At 34.9% G+C, this 21442-nt stretch overlaps 1 protein-coding gene across 1 annotated transcript in view; it reads left to right on the top strand.

Annotated features, from left to right (window-relative positions):
- Positions 1–283: 283 nt before the first annotated feature.
- The window catches only part of ERC2 (ELKS/RAB6-interacting/CAST family member 2), a gene marked incomplete at both ends in the record, with an annotated part of 318636 nt that continues 297477 nt past the window's right edge, over positions 284–21442 (top strand). The window contains one exon of the mRNA XM_080350354.1: positions 284–934. Within this exon, the coding sequence (XP_080206480.1) occupies positions 284–934 (651 nt within the window). The remainder of the gene's footprint in view (positions 935–21442) is intronic.

Below are 21442 nucleotides of genomic sequence, written 5' to 3'. Positions count from 1 at the left end.
CAAAATGTATAGTAAATTTTATTTTAAAAGTAATTACTCTAGGAAGTGGATTACTTTGTTTTCTGGTATATGCTGATTACTTGTGAACTAATTTTCCAAGAGGAAAATTTACTTAATTTTATATCTTCTTTTTCAGGTCTCTGGCTTTGGAGGAACAATAGTTTTTTTGCCTACTGGAAGAATGCAGTGAAACTGCCAATATTTCTAACTGGAATTATAGATTTAATATTCAAATTTAGTGTTACTTATTTCTTAAAAAATAGTACCTCAAAGTATAACAAAAATGTATGGAAGTGCAAGAACAATCAGCAACTTGGAAGGAAGTCCCTCCAGGTCTCCTCGTTTGCCAAGATCTCCTCGCCTGGGCCACAGGCGAACAAGTAGTGGAGGAGGAACAGGTAAGACGTTATCAATGGAGAACATCCAGTCCCTTAACGCAGCCTATGCAACATCTGGACCAATGTATCTGAGTGACCATGAAGGTGTAGCTTCTACTACTTTCCCAAAGGGCACAATGACTCTTGGAAGGGCTACAAATCGAGCTGTATATGGTGGTCGAGTTACAGCTATGGGGAGCAGTCCTAATATTGCTTCAGCTGGACTTTCGCACACAGATGTTCTTTCTTATACTGATCAACATGGAGGTCTGACCACATCTTCACACCATCACCATCATCAGGTTCCTTCTATGCTGAGACAGGTTAGAGATAGTACCATGTTAGACCTGCAGGCTCAGCTTAAGGATCTACAGAGGGAGAATGATCTCCTCAGAAAAGAACTAGACATAAAGGACAGCAAGCTGGGGTCCTCCATGAATAGCATCAAAACTTTCTGGAGTCCCGAGCTGAAGAAAGAAAGAGTATTGAGGAAAGAAGAAGCTGCCAGAATGTCAGTTCTTAAAGAACAAATGAGAGTTTCCCATGAAGAAAATCAGGTAAGTAATTCTGAAAGTTTCTTTCTGTTCACTTACAGCTAAGTATTTGATGTTTTGCTTACGGTACTGTAGCCTATTCTGGAACAAGCTTGACATTTCAAGCAAGAATTGTATGTCTTGATCTATCTGTCTTTAACTGCTAAACAGTAGGAAAGCACATTAATAAGAATCTGGATGCTGGTTATAATTTCCTTCATCCAACATTTTTTTGCATTATAGCTGAAGAGAATAATTGTTTGTCAGTACCCATTTTCTTAGTTTTTAAACTTTCTCTAGTGCTTTTTTTACAGCAACAGTCTAAATACACTCAGCAACCTTTTGTTGAAGAGATAAATGAGCCACTTCTAGAAAAGTGTAAGCAAACATCCAGAGGTATATTTTGTATGAGCTGTATAAGTATTTAGTCACCCATTTTTTAAAGTTAAAAGAATTAAATCCCCAAATGTGACCTTCTGTAATTTTGTGTTAAGTATTTTAGTCTGCATGAATAAAGCTATAAGGCCAAGCTTTGAGTCTCTTGGCTATTTCACAAAGCTATACAAAACAGTGGCACAGAAGAGATCATAAATACTCTCCTATTGCTGTCTCCACACACTTTTTGGCTGCTGGTCTTATTTTAAAGCTGCTCGTTTTTAGACCATCTGTTAACTTTCCCCAGACAAAAACACAATCCTGTGTTTCTCTCACTTCCAGGTTCTCAATCTAAACTTCTTTGCTGGCAGGCAGCAACAACTGAAATTTTTAATTTACTTCTGAGTTTGTGATCATCAGTGCTTTTCACCAAACCATTCACATCTTAAGCATATCACGAACCTAAATGACTATGGAACTAACAAGCCTGATGCCAGTTACTTCAGGGGGAAACTGACTGGGTCTTGATCTGGAATTCAGTACAATGAATTAATTATTATATTAATTATTATTATTATTTCTTGTATAACTTGTGTATTCAGACCGATAGTAATAGTTGCTGAAAATTTATTTATAGTAGGTGCACTAGGATGCTGCTAGAAGCAATATTATTAAAAATCTTGTTGGGTGGAGGTTCTGCTATTTAAAAGCCTTACATTGGTTAGGCATTCTAATCTTGGCAATTGGTGTCACCTTAGCAGTAATACTCTATTTGCAGTGGAGTATTCTAAGGCACTCTGTTTTGGTAATCTTTCTTACAGAAATGTCACATGAATATCTTGCATTGACATTTGGAATCTGAGTCTGGTATTCAGAGAATTTGTCACCTGCCAAAGTGGTTACCTGTTTGTTTTTTCTTTTTTCTAAAAGCTATTTCCTCTTCATGAGGGGAAACTAAATAACTAACTCTTGTATGAATCCCCCTATTCATTCATTTATTTCACTGAAGATTATATAACTAACAAAAGACAAAAAGTTTTTATTTTAACCTACCTATGTATTTGACATGAATCCTTACTCTATAATAACATAAAGACTGGGTAGCCCAGTATTCCATTGCTAACAGTATCCAGAAGTTCATAGAACAGACTTGGTATACAGTGATATATCCATTGAGTACTCTTTATGATCCAGCTACAGATTTTGTGTGCTTAATAACTCTCAGTGGACTTTTCTTTGAATTAAACAAGTTGCTTTTGGACCTGTGTAAAATTCCAGTGTCTACAACCTCTGATGACAGCGAATCCCACATCTAAACATGTCATGTGAACAGCCACTGCTTTTCACACTAGACTTTGGCTGCTTTTGCTAGGATTTTTCCTTGGACTGGAAGAAACATTAAATAGTTGATGTCTGCTGCTGGTTTCAGTGCCATGTATGACTTTATAGGACACTGTCATCACATTCCTCCCTCAGCTCTTTTCCAGACAGGAGCATCTTAGCATGTGATAGTTCCTTTTCATGAAACTCTTACCTTTCTCTTACCTTTATTTATTCTTCTCTGAATGTTTTTCAGCTTTTTTTTTTTTTTTTTTGAGGTGAAGAGGTCAAAATGGATCAATGTTTTTCGTAGTACAGATGTAAAATGGGTTATGCATTAGTGATATAGTGTTTGCCCTTTTATTCTGTACATCTCTCCCAACAATTCCCAGTGCTTCATTTGTTTGTTCTTTCTAGCTTTGGATGGCATCTTTTTTTGCTGTGAGTACTGAGCTAATATTTTAATGGAAATATTTATCATAGTTGAAGAATCTCACCAGTGGTTATAATCAGTTTAGATCCATACATGAAGGTAGGATTATTTTCACTTGTATATAACTTGAGTCTCCCTGAATGTCATCTGCCAGTCTGTGCCTAGTTGCTTAGTCTTATAAAATCCTTATTTGCATTTGGCTTTTGTCTTTACTGCCCTGAATAACCAAGTATCATGAGGAAAATTAGTCATCTTGCCATTCACCCTGTGCCCTGGGTTGCTTAGGATATGTGAGACAGCACAAAGCCCAGCCACAGGTTCCAGCAAAACTCTACAGGGACCTTCTGTTGGTTTTATGACTTGACCATGTGTTTCTGCTATTTCCTCTCTTGTGATTAAATATTTATGTATGAAAGGAGCATCTCCCTTATCTAATTGCTTTTTAGTTTTCTTGTAAGCATTTGTAGGGGAGCCTTTCTGAAGGAATGGCTTTTGAAGTCTAAGCTGGCTGTGTCAGCTAGTTTGTCAGTCTTGCTTATCCACATGGTTATTGATTCTTTCAAACAACTATTTTCAGTTAACTTTATCAGAAAGCAATAACTTTAAAGACAAAATCGTGCCATCTATCACATCTATACTAAAAAGTGATAGACCTGTCCTTGTGTGTCTGAGGGTTACTGACTTATGAAGCTTCCTTTCTTAAAAACTGAGATGCTTCTTACTGAAGCACTAACATCTGTTTTCAGATGGGCTGTGCACGATGAAATTGACCCTGATGGGGCCATTATTCTCATAGCCAACTTTGGGAACTCTCAGGAGACCTGAGAAGGGCAAATCTATCTGGCTGTCTGCCCAAAAAAAAAAAAAAAAAGATGAATGAATGAATTAGGAGTTTGATATTTTTATTGTGGTTTCTGGAAAAATATTGTAAAAACAAAGAAAAAAATTGTATTTTTTTTTTTTTAAATTAGCTATTTCTAAAATATCAATAATACGGGGAAAAATATAAAGACTAACACAATATGGATTTGTAAAAAATAATGTCAAAAGCCTGTTCTTGGCTGACAGGAAAACAGGCTTTATGCAAAGGGAAAAACAGTGCTAACGTATTGGCATAAGGAAAACTTTTATGCTGTCTAAGAAAATTTCATTAGGAAGCTGGTGGGAAGCATATGAGGTGAAATTGCTATTATATGGATGGCTATCTGATTAGAAGACTGCTTCAAAGTGTAATTATCAATTATTCATGGTGAAGTTGGAAAGCTGTCTAGTAGCATCTGGTAGGGATCTGTCATGTGTTTGAGGCTTTCATCAATGTTATGAATGATGGATATGTATTATGCATCCAGATAATGTCAATCTTGAAGGGTTAAAAACATTCTGGAAAATGTTTAGGATTATAAATGAAAACAAAATTGGCAATTTGAAGAAACAGACTGAAAGTAGGATGGGTCTTAACAGAAAATTGCTGAAAAGTAAACAATTTGGAAGCAAAAAGAAACCCATGTGAAGAAATTTATGGACAGTAACTTAAATGTTCCTGATTTTCTTTTGAAGATTATTTTACCTTTGGAAATGTGTGCTTTGAGCACGTGTTGTTTGAATTTACAACTCAAAGTTAGTTGTCTTTCTATTCTTCTTTGTGGCATATTTTCTCAGAGCACAGCTAGTATTATTCTATACATGAATTGATTATATACATGGGGCAGGAAGTACTCTAAATGTTTTTAGCTATTTAAAGTGGTTCTTCATCTTGGAATAATCTATTTTCAGTTTCTTGGTCAGAGATTTTGTGGTTTTTTTACAGGTAGATAGTTATTTTCTCTAATCTTGCTTAAATGTATTATATAGAAGGATTAATATAGAAGGTTTCAATGGAGAGCAGAAGGCTAGGAGGTGGAAAGAACTGGGAGGACACAAGAAATTACTCAACAGGATTCATTGCAAGGATTGCCTGTCTGTCAAAAAAGACAGAACTAGCTTATCCATTTGGATTACCTGGTTCTAAGACAACATATTAACGTTTACCAGTTGACATGCTGCTATTATGACATTGCAGTAACTGAATTAGATTTACTTTGACATTTTAAAAGTAAACTGTAAACTTAGTTGCAAAAAATAATGCCTGTTTCTCTTACTTATAAATGCCATTATTTAACACCACGTAATTAATACAAAATGAACCACTGCATGCAATGAACAGTGACTCTTTTCCATTCATGATATAGTTACACATTTTTGTTGGAAAGAAATGGTGAGTTGGATTTTTTTTTCTTCTTACAGAAAACCAGGTAATATTAAATTGCTTGATGTGTTCTTTGAAAACATATTGTAAATTTTGATCTTCTTATGAAATTTAATTCTCATCCTGATATGAATGCGATATGAAAAGGATAGTGAACAGTTCCTTTCAGAGGCTCATGGTTTTGAATATAAAATTGTTCCTTGAAATAACTTTAATATATCTGTAGCAATATGAATAACTCATAGATGCTGCAATTAACAGAACAGAGCTGATAAAATAATCAATAGAAAAGGGTATGTGTATTCATGAAGTCAGAACTGTGAGTAGCTACTCAATGTTATTTCGCGTGCTCTTCATTTTTACTTTGATTCATGACAAGTGTCTAAGTAGAATGTAAAAGAAAATACACTAAGAAATAATCTGAAATGATGCTTTCCAAACTGAAGTCCCAGTAAAACCTTGATCAGGCCAATGTATACATTCTTTAAAATGAACCACATGCTCATGTGTGCACACGCACACTAAAAACCACCAGCACCAACACACCAAAAAGCTCCAAACCAAACAATACTATACTCTTATTTTGTTTCGATGAATTGCACATCATAAAAAGTACACTATTTTAGTCATCTTTCTGCCTTGTAAAAGAAAAGTCAGGAAGCAAGGGCGATAATTTGATTTACTGTAACTTTGCTGGCTTATCTGGGAACTAGTCAGTGGAGGTTTATGCAGTAATTTCTATGGCTGGGGTCAATCCAAACTGAACAGTCCATTGCTTAGACCCTGCTGGCATCCTCTAAATGCAAGTGAAAGGAAATCAAAGATCTTCTCTGTCTCTGCTGAGTCTTTTGTTTGTTTGTTTTTGTTGTTTTGTTTTGTTTTTGTTTTTTGTTTATGCCCACTGAAATTCTGGAGGCTTGAACCTACTGGAATATGCAGAGACTTGCAAGCAATTAGGTCTTAAGTTGGAGCTCGCAGATAGGTATTTTCTTCCTTAATATGCATCAAAGTATACACTTGATTATTGCTTGGAAAAGTGGCCCTGACATTGTTCCTAAATGCCAGAGGTGGTCAGAGGAGTTTTTAAGGATATAAATACCTTTCACCTGTCTCATTGTCTCTGTGTAAATATGTGTAACACTACAAATTTTGAAGCTTGTTGTGAATATTTATGAAATACAAGGTTACACACTAAAGGTAAAGCTAGCAACCTGAGAAATGGAAATGTTCTGTTCGTGTTTTACTATGCTTTCTGAGGTATGTTATCACATTAATAAACTAATTTAATAATACCTCTCCCTGATTTTTTTAATAAATGTCTTTCTTCTAGAAGAAAATAATCAAATATTTTCAATGCAAATTTGCAATATATAATAGTATTTATGACCAATGAAAGTCTCTTATAAGAATTTTTAAAGCCAGTATATTCAGCATATTCACCTTATTTTCTGTTTTTCACTGTATTGTTTCTTGTTTTCTTCATTTTTTTTTTTTTTAATACTTGTGTTTTAAGAGATGCCTGCATACTTGTTGCTTTAACTTTATTTTATGTTTTCACTGTTTTCTTCATTAAAATTCATGTACATTGATGGCAATTTAGGTAAGTGCAAAGTATTTCTTCATTACTTTTTCAAACAAGACAAAGTGCTTAAGCATTTAAATGTGTGGAAAAGTTTAAACATTCCTTACAGAATACAACTTCATTATCTGAAGATGAAAGTATAATGAAACAAAACAGAGCATCAGTAATTTTTTTTCTAATTTGAAAATAAAAATGTTTCTGTCAAATGGGAAGAGGTTAAAACACATAATGACAGTATATAAGTGGTGTGAAACAGAGTGAATAATCCATGCCAGAAGGGTGTCTGTTGGCTTTTCTACTGCTGTTGCTGCTGATGAGGAAAGGCTGTTAGCTCTCTGGTGGGAGTGGAAAGAGGAGGTGGTCATAATGCTGTAGATCTCCAAGGAAATGTTGAGGAAACAGCAACCCAAAACTATTTAAGGGTGAATGAGGAACCTAATTACTTTTAATTTTTTTTTTTTTTTCTTTTTCACCATGGGATTTTTAAATCTGAAAAAGTTTGGTAAGTACTGAGCTAGAAGAAGAGTAAGGGGAATGTGTCGCTGTAAGTGTGCAAGTAATCGTTTAGTCTTGACTGAGGGTTTTGGTGGTTTTCTGGGTTAGATAATAATACAGATATATAGATTATATCGTAGAAGCTGACACTTTAAGCTGTACGAACATTATATCACATGTTAATAGTAATTTGGAAAAGATAGTAATAATTTATATCCTTTTGTGTATTTTTGAGATATAAAGAGATCTGAGGAAAGTAAACAATAATTATTATGTTTTGTTCCTCCCAGCATTTGGAAAAGATAAGGAGCAAGAATTGTAGTCTCTAGGATGCTCTGTGTATAACTCTGTTAGCTGTTAGAAATTAAAGTTGTTGAAGAAGTGATTTGAACTAAAAAAAAATTTACCAAAATACCTACTTCAGCCATTTTGGTAAATTTTTTTTTTGTGATTATTATTGTTTTTAAATGCAGGATATAGGTCATTCTCAGTTGTGCCAGTTCAAATGTACTAGCATTAAATTTGAATTTCATATTGAAGTCTTAGAATGAGTGTCAAATGAGTGTCAGTGAGTGTTTCTTGTAAAGAAACAAGGCCTGTCATGTTTTAAAAAAAGACGTATTGACTCTGTAGCAGAAACAGCATTGAAATGGAAGGTGTTTGGTACTGTCTCATGCTACATGACTCAGAACTGTGATCTCATCAGCTTTGAACATATTCATATCCTTAGCTGACATTTGACGGTACATCCCTGAGATACTACAAAAAGTGCTGCTGATCCTGTTGTGGGTTTTTTATCCTGTAATGGTGGTGATCATCTGCTGCATAAAACTGAAAACTGAAGTACTGTACGAGGCATTTCTGAAAGTCTGTAGGTTTATTAGTTGATACTTGAGCTGGATTTAGTAATTTCATCCTGTTTGTTAAATTTAACAACTTCAGACAGTTACTGCATTCTATGTTCCCTGTTCTGCTGTGCTTTAAAGCAGGGGTCTGCTGTTCAACAGTGGTTGTGTTGCTGTGTGGGTAAACCCGTTGTTGAGATTCCGACAGGGTCTCAGAGCTGACCACTTAAAAGAATGTAGATCTAGAAGGATATAGGTTGGGATAAAACTACCTTTAAGTTATCCTTGCTTTAGGCTTGTAGCACTGCTTGAAGGGATTTCTTCAGCAGATACTGGTTAGCTACACCTCAAGCGTGGCAGGTGCTGCCTTTTGCCATTTCCTGCCTTAAATTAGGGGTCTGTCCAGAGTAGGCATTCTAATACAGCATTTGGTGCTGTCAGAATGACATGAAGGAAATGGGAAGGGAGGTAATTGTATTGTATGTAAACCATTTTGAGTTTTGTTTGACCTGGGAGGTATTGGATACATCACATAAATAGTAAACTATTTGATAACACAGGAACTTAATTTGAAAGTGAGGCTCACGATGCATAAAGTTAACTAAGAAGTTAACTAAACATTTAATCTCATGAATAATATGGTTTTTCACAGGTGTAATAGATAATACATCAAACATTATCCTTGGTTAATGTCTTTGCCACTAATGGTGATGGAGCCTGCAGTTTGTGGGGTGTGTTTTTTAAAAAATATTTTTATTTCTCTGTTAAATTCTATAAACTTGTTTCCTTCTTGTCTTTAAACCTTGAAGCCTCACAGTTAATCTGAAAAAAATACTGGAAATGACTCTTCAGGATTTTTCATTATTTGAAGTGGGGGAGAGTGGGGGAAGTACTGAAAAAAAGTCATTTATTTCTCATTATACATTTATAGTCTTTACTATTTCAGCCATTTTCCCTCATTTTGGTACTTTCATCTCATTCCTGACTATAGAACTGTATATTTTGTTGGTGCCAGAGTGTCAGCTGTAAAAGCCATCAGTTGCAAGATAGGATTTGCTACTTGAATTTATGACTGGAGTATTTGTCAGTTGAGCTGGCAAAGCTGCTAGAGTACAAGAGCCCTTGATATATTTTATAGAGGATAACTTTGGTTCAAATTGGATTGCCTCTAGCAGGAGCAAATAACTCTTTTGAATTTAGTAATTTTAGAATATTTGGCCTGTGGGTTGGGGAAATTGTATTTATTTTTTGAATTTCCTTAAGCATTTGCCACAATATAGTTATTGTTCTTACTTTTGGTGTTTGAAGATGACATACAAGGCTAACAAAACACATGTGAAAGGAGGCAGTAGATTTCATGTGAAGTGCTCTTCGAACCCTGAGGGGAAAGGAATAAATGTTTTTGCCAAAAGGAAAATCCTGAGGCAAATCAGTGTAAATATTTTGGTAAATATTTTAGAAACTCAGAGAACACTGAGGTCTTTTAAGGTAATCCCTATTCCAGTTCCACCTATAACTGGATGAGAGTGAGAGGTCTCCACCACATTACATTTCCGTAGAAGAAAAGCAAAGGTCAGCAGGAACTAGAGAAAAAAGCATAACACACTTTGAGATTCAGCTTCAGAGCAGCAGCAAGCCCTGAAATGAGGTCTGCTTTTTTGCACAGGCTCAAGTTTTCCATTTAATTGACTACAGTGTTAATTATACAGAGTACAATTCTCACTGCAAAATCAGTGTTTGAACTGAAAGAAAAATAACAGAGAAAGAGGCAGAGAAGTTGTGCTTTGAAAATTTAAATACTTCCTATGTATTTGGTTTTAAATTTTGTGTTTTGTGTAAAACTGATGTTTTATAGCTCTTTCAATTTGTAGGTAGAAATTCTGAAAGAATAGTCCTGTTAGTGTGAACTTTTTCCTCTGTGTGATACTCACTCCAGATAGTTAATGATTACTGATCAAGCTCAATTTTCTTAATTAATTCAGAGAAGAAATGCCTAAATATCATGGTATACGATTCCTGCTGAATAAAGTAGAAGGTGTAGGTGAAATAGTGGGTTGCTGTTTAAATCTTACTATAGCAAATCATTAATATTGCAATCCAAACTTGAAGACCACTGTTTGAAATCCACGGGTCTGGGATAAAAGCCAGTTGGTCTAATGAAGTATGTATGTAATTATGTTATACATGTATTAATACATATGTATACCGAAAGAGTTATACATATGTTGGGCTATTCAGAATGTTTTGCATTCAATGATCGTATTAAATTTGTTCCCTGTGTCAACAATTTCTAATGTTCTCTGAGTGACAGAAACTAAGCTGTCTCTCTTTGAATTTTGAGGGAAACCAGAATTCCCAATTGCTCTTAATTCTACAGACAAAATTGTATTTCTCCCCATGCCATTCTGAAAATGTACCTACTTGTCAGCACAACACACTGGAATATGGAGTATATGTTACCTAAGTAAAAACTAGGTAAAATAAAGGTTTGTACTGAGTTTGATGTTAACATAAATACCTCTAGGTATACATTATATTGTCTTATTTGTTTTGATATATGTTTTAAACAAACCAAAGCAAACCTCCAAGCCTTTTGTATTTCTGGAGATGGTTAATACTGCTGTGAAAATGACAATATACCACTGGAATGATATTACAGTATTCTGGAAAGCTGAAGTTCTTCCTACAAAATTTGTGGTCAGAAGGACATTGTGTTGTATGCTAGTAGAAGTTTTACTAGGAAGTTTCTGATACTTAATGGAGATTTGGCATCGTTTTTAATCAATGGTTCACAACAACTTCTTAGGCTGTCACCCTCTTGTGGATAAGGTGTATTTTCATTTGATATTATTATTATTTTAGTATGTTTATTCTGTTTATAACATTGACTTAAAACTCATGTATTTTTAGTTTGGCTGAAATGTGGAAATGAAAGAGCTGCATAATTGCATAACTCTGTATGAATAGTCTAGTACTTTTCTTACACTAGAGAGAGGCTTTTGTCTTCAAATTCACTGCTGGAATTAAGGAAGGGAGGGGGGAACTACAGAGTAGAAAGCATGGAAGTTGCTTAAGAAAGCAAAACCAAGCATTCTTCACCCTGTTCAGGCAGTTCATCCCCTGAAGAGAGAGAGCTGCCAGAATGAGAATTTGAACAATCAGACAAGAATGCTCATGATGGGCTTTTCCACCTGAGTACACTGCATTATCCTGACTTCAGGACTGCAAAATGATCAAGCAGTGCCAGTCTGGCAAAGTCCAAGAAAAAAATATTTCTAAATAACATTTTAGGGAAGAGTTTTTTGTTTTCTTAAATAAGTATACAGGTATAACAACAAAACATGAATTGAAGCCACCAGTAATAAGTATTCTGTGTTAAATAGGCCAGCATTATTTTCAGAACTCAGACTTTGTACAAAGCAGTGTTTCACTGTGTAGAGAAGTGATGCCATCAACAGCTAAGCATAGAATGGAATATCAGAAGGAAGACTTTGCAAATTTGTAAGAAAAAATATTTAGGAATATATTTTTCCATACTTCACACTCTGAAGGTTTACTCAATAGTTTTTTGGGTATTCTTTTGGACATGGATTAGGAATGGATGATTCAGCCTGTAGAGTTTTGTTTAGAGAATGTTTCAATTAAGTTTCATGTATTCAAAACTCTTTGTAGGTTGTGACTGTATTTCCCCACTATTTTAATATCCAAACCTGAAAGTTTATCTGCTTTGACAAATGTGTGTGGTTTAATGTCCTCTGACTTTTGCTATCTCATTTGTCTTCTGCAGGACTTTGTATCTTAGTGGAAGGAGACACAGAGCACTTGCAAAGTCACTTTATTTTTGTGCCAACCAGCAATCTTGCACATTCTTCTCCTGCTGTATTTCCCAATACTTATCACTAGAATTTGTCCGCATAATGTGGTATATTAGGGACAAAACACTTAGGTTAATACTTGGTTTAATTTTCAGGTGGATCACTTCTCTGATTGTTCGTACCTAGTCATGTGCTGGTGTAGAGCAGGTAGAGAGGCTTGAGTGGCCAAGAGTAGGAGACGAACATGTTATCTTGAATTCTGGCAGCAGGTCAAATTCTGTTGCTAAGCCTTGCTTGACTGCCTTTGGCACTTAAGAAATTTCTTGAAAGCAAACTTGAATATCTGTGCTATACTGCAGTCTGTTTTGGGCATACTTCAATGGGTGCAGAGGATAATATTGAGACTACTTTAGGTATTTTGTACTTGCATACTGAGAAAATGTTGAATACTGATATTTGTGCAGCTGCAGTGTAAAACACAACTTCCCATTGAATTACATTCCTTTTGGCAGGTTAATGGTGCGGTTTAGCTCTGATGTAATCTTTGGTGTTTGCCTGAACACTTTATTTTCAAATGACTCTTATTCTACCTTGATACAATCTGAAGGGTTAGGTTTTTTCAGTCACTTGATTAAGATCAGTTTTTCTCTACTACTGTGGAAATATTTGGGTATTTTTTTTTCTTTTAAATCCTAGTTTAATATTGTCTACAACAAATTTAATTCTTTCAGCTTTGAAGAGTTATTTTCCTTATATTTTTTTTGAGAACTAAGTAATTATTTTAATACTTACCTTAACAGATGAGGAATTCTAAAATGTGCTGAAACAAACAGTTAAAAAAAAAATCTAGTAAATATATTTTGTTATGAAGTATGTATCCTATTACTCTCATTTTATTGCTTAATTCATTTTTCCCAGATGGTAGAAAATTCTGGAAAACACATAGCAGGGTTTGCTGCTGTTCTTGTTTTTAATTCAGCTAGCAAAAGGCTGCTGGGAGGATTATGTGTAATCAAGAAGAGTGAGTCAGTTTGTATAAACTCCTTATTTATACCATTTACACATCTGAGCCATTCAGTGTTATCCTGCTCTTTTCTGTGCGTAGTTCAGCTGTGACTGTGCATTTTTCTTGACTCCTAAATTTAAAGTCTGCAGTATCTTGAGGTAGTAACTTTGCACTCCACAGCTTGGCTACTTATCTACTTTTCCCAGATTGATGAACTCAAGCATTTAAATTCCTCTTCATTGATGCTTTGAATAGTTTGGCCATTAAAAGCAATGTTTCCTTCTATTTCGCTGTTTAGGGGAAAAACCTGTATCAGTCATCAAACACATCTGAGATGATGATAAACTTAGGTGTGAGGAGCCATGAAAAAAGGCAAAGTTTCCAGTTCCCTAGACACTTGTCCTTCCCTTTTCCCGTATTAGGATTGGAGTGCTGTATGGCAGGACCAGTTTGATGGGAACAAGCAATCACTTGGTAACATGGATGTGGACATAATGGAGGACTTTGTAAATATTTCTAAGCTATTATAATGTGCATAACAATTTGTAAACTATTGTTCAAATTTACAAGTAGTACTTTTTTACCTACTGGCAAGCTGTTGGCTAATGACAATGGGTTTACACTGCCTTCTTTACATTCAGAATAAAAGCTGCGGTGTACCTTTTTTTTTTTTTCCTCCTTATGAGCTTTTGTAGTTCAGCAGTGCTCAGCTACAAAATGTGTAATTCCTTTCTTTCCAATCAAGTTGAAACTCCAGCTGTTGCAAACCACTGTATATCCAGTTTTCATGGCTGCAGGAAGTCATTGTCTAGGATTCTGACCAGTATATTTAGCAAGCAGTGTCAACAGGTAAATGGATATAATTGAAAATATACATTTGAAATATCAGCTTACTGTGGCCACTTATTTCTAAAGGAAATTCGTGAAGAAAGTAAAATTGGAAACTTTTCCCATAAACGAACTACTGTTACCCTTTATGGTTTTCTCTTTAGACACTGAAACATAACAATTTAAAAATGTGAGCAAGACCAGACCATCTGTTGAGATTTTCAATATGCTGATAGGAAAGGAATTTTTGCCTTCATTTTTTTCAGTCTTAGATAAAGGATATTTTTGTTTGACCAGCTGTTTAGTTATGCCTGAGCATTACTAGCTTTTCGCTTGTTAACAGAAGTCTATCAATATCAATAAGTAAATACACAAAAGGTCTGGAATAGCTGCTGATTTAGCATATTGGATGCCTTTTCACATCTCTTACAGTGTATCTGTTCCTCTTTGTGATGAGCAACTGTGTTTTGTAAGCTGAAACATGAACACATTAATAAAATATGAGTGACATATCATTATTTGCAATGAAATGGACCAAAATAAGATTTGTCTTCTGACACTTGTCAGAATATCATAGAAGGATGGAAGCACTTTTCAGATGTTCATTTGTTGAAATCCAGTATTACATTGACTATTTTGACTCTTAGATATCTATAATGCTCTTTGCTTCCATTAGATGGTTGGCAGCCTTTGGCAATTCTGGGATTTTTCTGTGTGAGTCTAAAAATATCTTATCACACAGAAGTAGTTTAACTACTGCTTCCTTTATTGGGGAAACTAGCAGTCTGGTTGGTTGGTTTGTGTGTGGTGCGTGTGGGTTTTGTTGTTGTTGTTGTTTGGTTTTGGTATTTTGTCCTGTCTTGTGTAACATACCTCTTTTATTCTCTAAATTGGAATAAAAGAGATGGAAGATCTTGTTTTGTTGAATCTTACACATTTTCTGTAAGAATGCTAAATAGTGATTTGTGCTTGAGTGGCTGCTGTATCAAACAGCTGCAGAAAGTGAAGATGGGAGTCTTACACATTTTGTGAGAAAATACAGATCTATTATCTTTGGAACTGCGCAAGTATACAAAACAGCATCCATGTTATGAGATGTGCACATCTAAAATGATTTTACTTAGGAGAGACCAGTGAACACTTCCAGAAGCAATGGCACTGAATATGTAGTCAAGGTATGTGACATCTTCTAAAGGAGCTCGTAAAATGAATAGTTTAAACCTGTCAGTAACAACAGCACCTGCAGAAGTTGTGTGGATCTAAATACAAAAACATGTTTAATTTACATCAAATTCGATGTAATAGAAGTATCTGATCTACATATCTGAAGTAACTCCTAAAAAGCATATCTTGAGGTTAGGAAACAAACTTCATCCAAAGTCACCCTGTTTCTTCTTTTCAGGTTTATATCTAGAAGTAACTAGAATGTGGTAAAGATGATCCCATCTGGAAAAAAAAATACAGATAAGCATTCTTTATAAAAAGACAAATCAAACTTTACTTACAACCCTGTAACTGTAGTTATTTAAACTAGTTATTTAATATAATTAGTAACTGTAGTTTTTAAATTTAATAACTGTAGTTATTTAATAACTGTAGTTATTTAAAGGACTTTAGTAAAAGATTTATCAATTTATTTAAATTTGCATTATTTTTCTGAGAAAACTTTGAGTTAACCAACTAAAGCAAAGTCTACAGACATAAAATTATAACACTTCAGTATTTTCTGATTGTTAATTTAACAGAGAAAAAAGAAAAGGATTTAAAACTATTTCTTAGTACAACTTTTTACCTGTGCATGCAAGTATAGAGTTTTATACACAGTAAGAGTAAACTCACATAGCAAATTTAAAACATGAGAAAAAAAGATAATCTGTGTTTATGTACATAGTTCATCAATAGTATAACTGGAAAACCTAAAACTATCTCTGAAGCCCCATTGAAATGTTATTCATCAAAAAACAACCAAACAAAAAAACACCCACAAAACAAAACCACCAAAAGCTTGTGGGGAGAGTAGATTTTATTCCCCACTGTTTGAAACAGAGGAATTTCTTGGCCTACCTCATGGCTTAGTCTGAAATAGTAAAATATTCAAACAAGTCATACTAAAAAAACCCCCCAAAACTCAAAAAAACTCACAACCATAAAAAAACCCAACAAACTTGTAGTTTTATCAGTGGAGCAATGGGATATTAAGGTATTTAAAGGGAGGAAAAATGCAGCTGGCATACAGAAACAGCCAGAACTACTTTTTCTGAGTTTGGTATAAACTTAAGAGTTTTTCCTTAGCTCTTAGTTGTTTTCTTAAGTGCTGTATGTATAGGACATTTCTTTCTTGTATGGTCAGATCTTACCAAATCTGTGTATTGACAAATCAGTTAAGTAGTCAGATTCCTGAAGAGATTAACTCAAATTGCTAAAATCATGTAGTTAATGACTTTTTAATGTTGTGGATTAGATGGGAAGGACTGCAGTTTGTTAGATAAAATGCTGGTTACAAGTAAACGTAACACCATATCTGGCATCGGTACTAGTGCGGGGAAAGTAGGTGAGGGCACACATTGATGAAAGGGAACTTGATCCTAAATGCCTAGTTTGTACTTTGAGAGAGATGCCAAGAAAGCATTGTTATCTTGATTAATGCCAGTGTCAGGGGTACTGGAGACACATGCAAGCCCTAGACTCACCTGAGGGGAATATTAATTAGCACTAGCACACCTACTGTTCTTTCTTGAGTACTTAGTTGCTTTAGCCCAGATGAGAACAGTGATTCATAAAACAGAATTTAATGACTGTATTAGAAAAATGGTTGTGAATGTGCGCATAAATTAATCCCTAGAGTAACTTCCTCTATAACATGAAAAAGAGAATGTTTCTGTAAATTTAGCTTTATATCTCACATAGTAATTTAACTTTGTTTTTATAAGAGATTAATGCAGTTTGATTTATTTTTTTTTAAAGCACACAACTGACTTCTTCCAACATATTAGAGTAATATTAGAATGTTCATTTTGACGTTTCATTAGGTGGAGAAAGAGGTGTGCATTTGATGGGTCGAATCCCATGGTCCCAACTACTCACTATTGGGTGAGGTCATGTCTACTACTAGGAAATTTTATCACCCAAACTTTTGTCACCTTTCAGCTGCCAACTTTGCTGTGCTGCCGAAGCACACGTGTGCTTGGCTGTTTTGGCTGGTGTCTCTCCTCACTGAGAGCTGCTGTGTCAGCAAAGGCACCGTGTGCATGGTGGGTTAGAGCCCAGAGCTCACAGCTGCTCACATGGCTGTTACTGGAGTGTGTCCAGGCTGGCATTTCACCAGCAGTTGAATGTCAGCTGAGGGTTTGTGTCATTTGTGAAGGTGGTTTCAGTGGAAGAACTGGATTTTCCCTGCCTCATTTGGAGGTATTCTGGATATTGGAGAGGCATGGCAACAAGGAGACAATATCTTACCATGAAAATGGGCAGTATATGATCCATCTGATTTTTTTTTTTAAAGTGATCACTTTGAACAGTTATCTTACCTTAAAAATGTTCATATAAAACCCATGTATTTAAAAAGAACTCAAGCAATGATATTGTTTCATTGGGAATGCTGTGCTATATTTTACATGCACGCCTATAACTGAATTTGCTATGCCCTGAGACTACTTACATCATTCTCACTGTGCACTGAAGTTGGTGACATAGAAGTCTATATAGTTGAGGAAAAACATGTCTGTCATTACAAAATGAATGTATGTTGAAAGATTAGGGCTATGGCTTAAAAATGAAACTACAGATATATGCTAGTAAAAACGAGAGTGAGTTGAAAAACTGTGAACGTGATTTTTTTGGTAATTTCTAAATGTTGTTTGTAATTGCTGCTTTTACCTTGGTAAAGGAAAAAAATCTAATAGCAGACAGTAGGGTAACTTATGAGGACATCTGAAATGTGAACATAGTCTTGCTACTAAATAGGGTAAGAAAGTGGGAGTGTGTGGAGGTCCTGGCTTTATGTTTCTTGAACTGGAGTGAATGCTACTCATATAGTGCCAATGCTGGAATAAACAATGTGTTTTGATATATCTTTTCTTGATATTGAGAAGAATGTTCATTTAAAAATTATTTTGTGCAAGCTTATGCTTAATGCTTTGAAGGGAGATTGTGAAAAATGCCTAGGGAAATTGGGAGCAGATCTCACTAACTTTAGCTACTGAATTTGTGCTGTTAAATTATTTTTAAGGTCTTGCAAAATCCCACCCTGAAGTAAAACATACATTTTGAAAAAGTGATGCAATATGTGTTCTATATCGCTTAACCTTTCACAGTCATGTAAATGTAAAACTGTAGCAGTAACCAGGATGAAGAACGTTGCTAATTGGTTGCATGTTATATATTGATAGTGCCTTGTTCACTTACTGTTAAAAGAATACTGAGAAAGTATGACCCAACTCTCCTTTTATCAAAAAAGGCTAAAACCTTCTGGAAAATTATGTACAAGACCCCAATATTTATTGGAGTTTTTGTTTATAGATCTCTATTTAAAAGCTTTTCTACTGGTATCCTTTCTATTGGTGTTTGTGTTTTCTGTTCAAAGATATATATATAAACACATACTCAGTTTCTTTATATATGAAGGACTTCCCATACAACAAGGAAGGCTATTAATATTTTTATGTTTTAGTATATGGGAAAATGCTTTAGTATTTTAGTTTAGTGTAGCACTGATGGCATATCTGGAAAGCTTATTCTTTGTCAACAGTCCAATTCATAAAACAGTCTACTGAAAACCGTATGTTTTAGTTCTATCAAAATATGAAGTATGATATGATACATCAGTGTTATATCAGTTGAATCAATGAATATCTTAAACCTTTTCCTTCTGTAAATAAGACTGTATTATCTCAACAGGTATCTAAAAAGCCTTTTCTGGTCAGACTGTTGTTTTATTTTGTTTTGTTTTTCTTTTTGAACATACATGTGTGTTAACCTTTTAAAATATAGTTCTATTGGTGGTTATGTGGCAAGAACAGGGAAGAAACTGTAAGAGTGTCTCACAAGTTAGAAGTGGAGCAAGGTGATTATTAATTTACAGTATTTACAACATGCTGTAAACTGTTTAATAATGTATTGGCATAAGAGGAAACTGCTCAGACTATAATTGTGAAGTGGCTGGAGAGTTAAATGCTCCTTTAGCTTCTGCTTCATAGGTTGTGATCTAATTTATAGATTCATCTTTCTCTGTGACAAAATTGAAATGAAGCATTTTCAGCCTCCGGTGCCAATTTTCAATGTGCCAGATCTAACAACCTTCAGTCCTTTGTAAAGCAGATGGTAGTTTTGCTAGAAAGCAAAGAAATAAAAAGGGATGAAGTCTTCCAATTAAAACTGACATTTCAACAATAGTACTGTATTGTTTTTATTGCATGTTTATTTATTTAACAAACTGGTGGTCAGATTTGCCAGTCAGTGCCCCATTGTGTAAGGTGATATAAAGCCTATAGGAAAAGATGGCTGCTAAGGGCTATTTAGATTTCCTTAGACAGATTGGAGAAATTTTTGGTTTTTTTTAAATTCAGATTTTTTTTGGTTACATTGCTGCATTTTTGAGGTGATGACATAATCAACTTCCAATATCAGATTCACAAAATGTTACTGGCTTGTTTCTTTCTATACTTTTTTTTTTTTTCCCCCCCTAGGCTGTTCTGTGTGTATATGCAGGTGTAAAAAAAATTACACCTCTCCATTATGTTTGTGCTCAAACTTCTGTCTGCTATTTTGACTTTCTGTATTCACTGCTCTGTTTCAACTCCCATCTTGCTTCCCCAGTTGTCTTTTTATGCCTCTTCCTACATCAAACTCTTTTCCACACCTGCCATATTATTTTCCCCTAGGCTTATTTTTTCCTGCCTCATGTGTCTTTTGCCAGCTAATGGCGACTTGTCATACTTCTTGCCTCACAAAAGTTTTAGCATGGTTTTTGTTCCTGAGATTGCCTATCCAGTTGGAGAATGTCTTTGTACAGATATGAACAAGTATTAGGGCTTGCTTAAATGAGTTGTGCTATTGTTTCTTTTGGTGTCATCTTCTTTCTATTGCCATTACTTTCCCTATGCATTACAGTATAGGAGTGTTTGGAAAAACAAGCTTCTGGAAATGAAGGAATGTAAAGTATTTGATAATATGACTCATGGTCTCTCTTGTCTTAATCTTGGTTATGCGAACTTAATGTTTTACTGTACATTTGTATGAGGAAGGAGGAAGGAATATCATGTTTTTTGAATGACAGTAGTGGTAGGCTATGTTTCATATTCACCTTTAAAATAATTATTATGAGCCAACAGAAGCGTGTTACTGAACGTTGAGAGAAATATTATGACAGCAGAAAGGGAAAATACGAAACAGATGTACCGTATGTTACTGCGTGTTTGTTTTCTATAGTAAAACCATAGGGCATGCAAGATTAAGTGTATTATTCATAAAATAAATGTTATTTCTTTTTGGAAGTGTTAGAGAAAGCTCTGAATTTATATTTTGGATTCATTCAGAGGAATTATCTTGATGCTTGAACGTAGTGTTTACTGTATTATAATCACTGATCACTTTTTTGCTTTTTTTTCTGTTTGCTTTTTGGAAGTTGGGAAGGGCCTAAAATGGGCCTCAAATACCCTGAAGAGCTCTAATAAATATCACTCAAAGAAGAAGGGATATGCAGAGTTTGTGTCCGAATGTACGTGTGTCCCAGACTATGTAGGTGTTGCTGAGGAAATAATGAGAGGTAGTGCACCTGAGCAAAAAAAAACTCACAAAACTGTGTGAAAGCTACTAATGTTGGAAAAGAGATGACGGAAGTGGGATGTAATGAAATCCGCAAGAGTTTGAGCAGCATAAAAAAAAAGTGAGTCATGACTGATATATCTCATAAAATGGGAAATACCAGATGAAGGTAGCCTCATCAGAATTATCAAAAAGACATTTAAACAAAAAATGTGGAGTCAAGCTGGTAGCTCATTGCTGCAGAACTTTGGCTTCCACAAATTCAGAAGTCATTAGATAGATTTGCAAATAAGGACTGTTAAGCACATAGATTCCACCAATCTGGACCTAGAACTCCTTGAGCTGAAGGCTACTGGAAACTGCATCCTCCTCTGCTTAAACATCTTACACTCTTCTCTAGGCATCCGATATGGGTTGATTGTTGGATCCAGTACAGAAACAACCTGTAGTATCTGAGCTCTGTTTCTTGTTCTTGTTGAAAAGATGGTTCAAAAAAAATTTTTTTTTGAGGAGCTTTCTTGCTAGATCACACAATCACTGATTTTTCTGTAAAAGCACACAAAAAGAAAACATTTAAGTTATATTTTAACTATATTTAAACTGTGGTTACCCCTACCTGCCTGTAAGTTTAAAAGACGAATCACCTGTGTGGACTGTATTATTGGTGATCTTAATAAGAACAGAGTTATCATAGTAATAAATAACGTAAGGTCATCAATGAACGGTGACATCTTCTGGGCATATACATCAGTCTGTGTTCCAGACATTCTTTCATCCTGGTTCTCTCAGCCCAGGACTCTGTCTCTGAATCAAGAGGAAAAGTGCC

The sequence above is a fragment of the Nesoenas mayeri genome (assembly GCF_963082525.1).
Source record: "Nesoenas mayeri genome assembly, chromosome: 10".
Taxonomy (NCBI): domain Eukaryota; kingdom Metazoa; phylum Chordata; class Aves; order Columbiformes; family Columbidae; genus Nesoenas; species Nesoenas mayeri.
The sequence above is the reverse complement of the archived record's forward strand: the minus strand, read 5'-3'. Positions and strand labels throughout refer to the sequence as shown.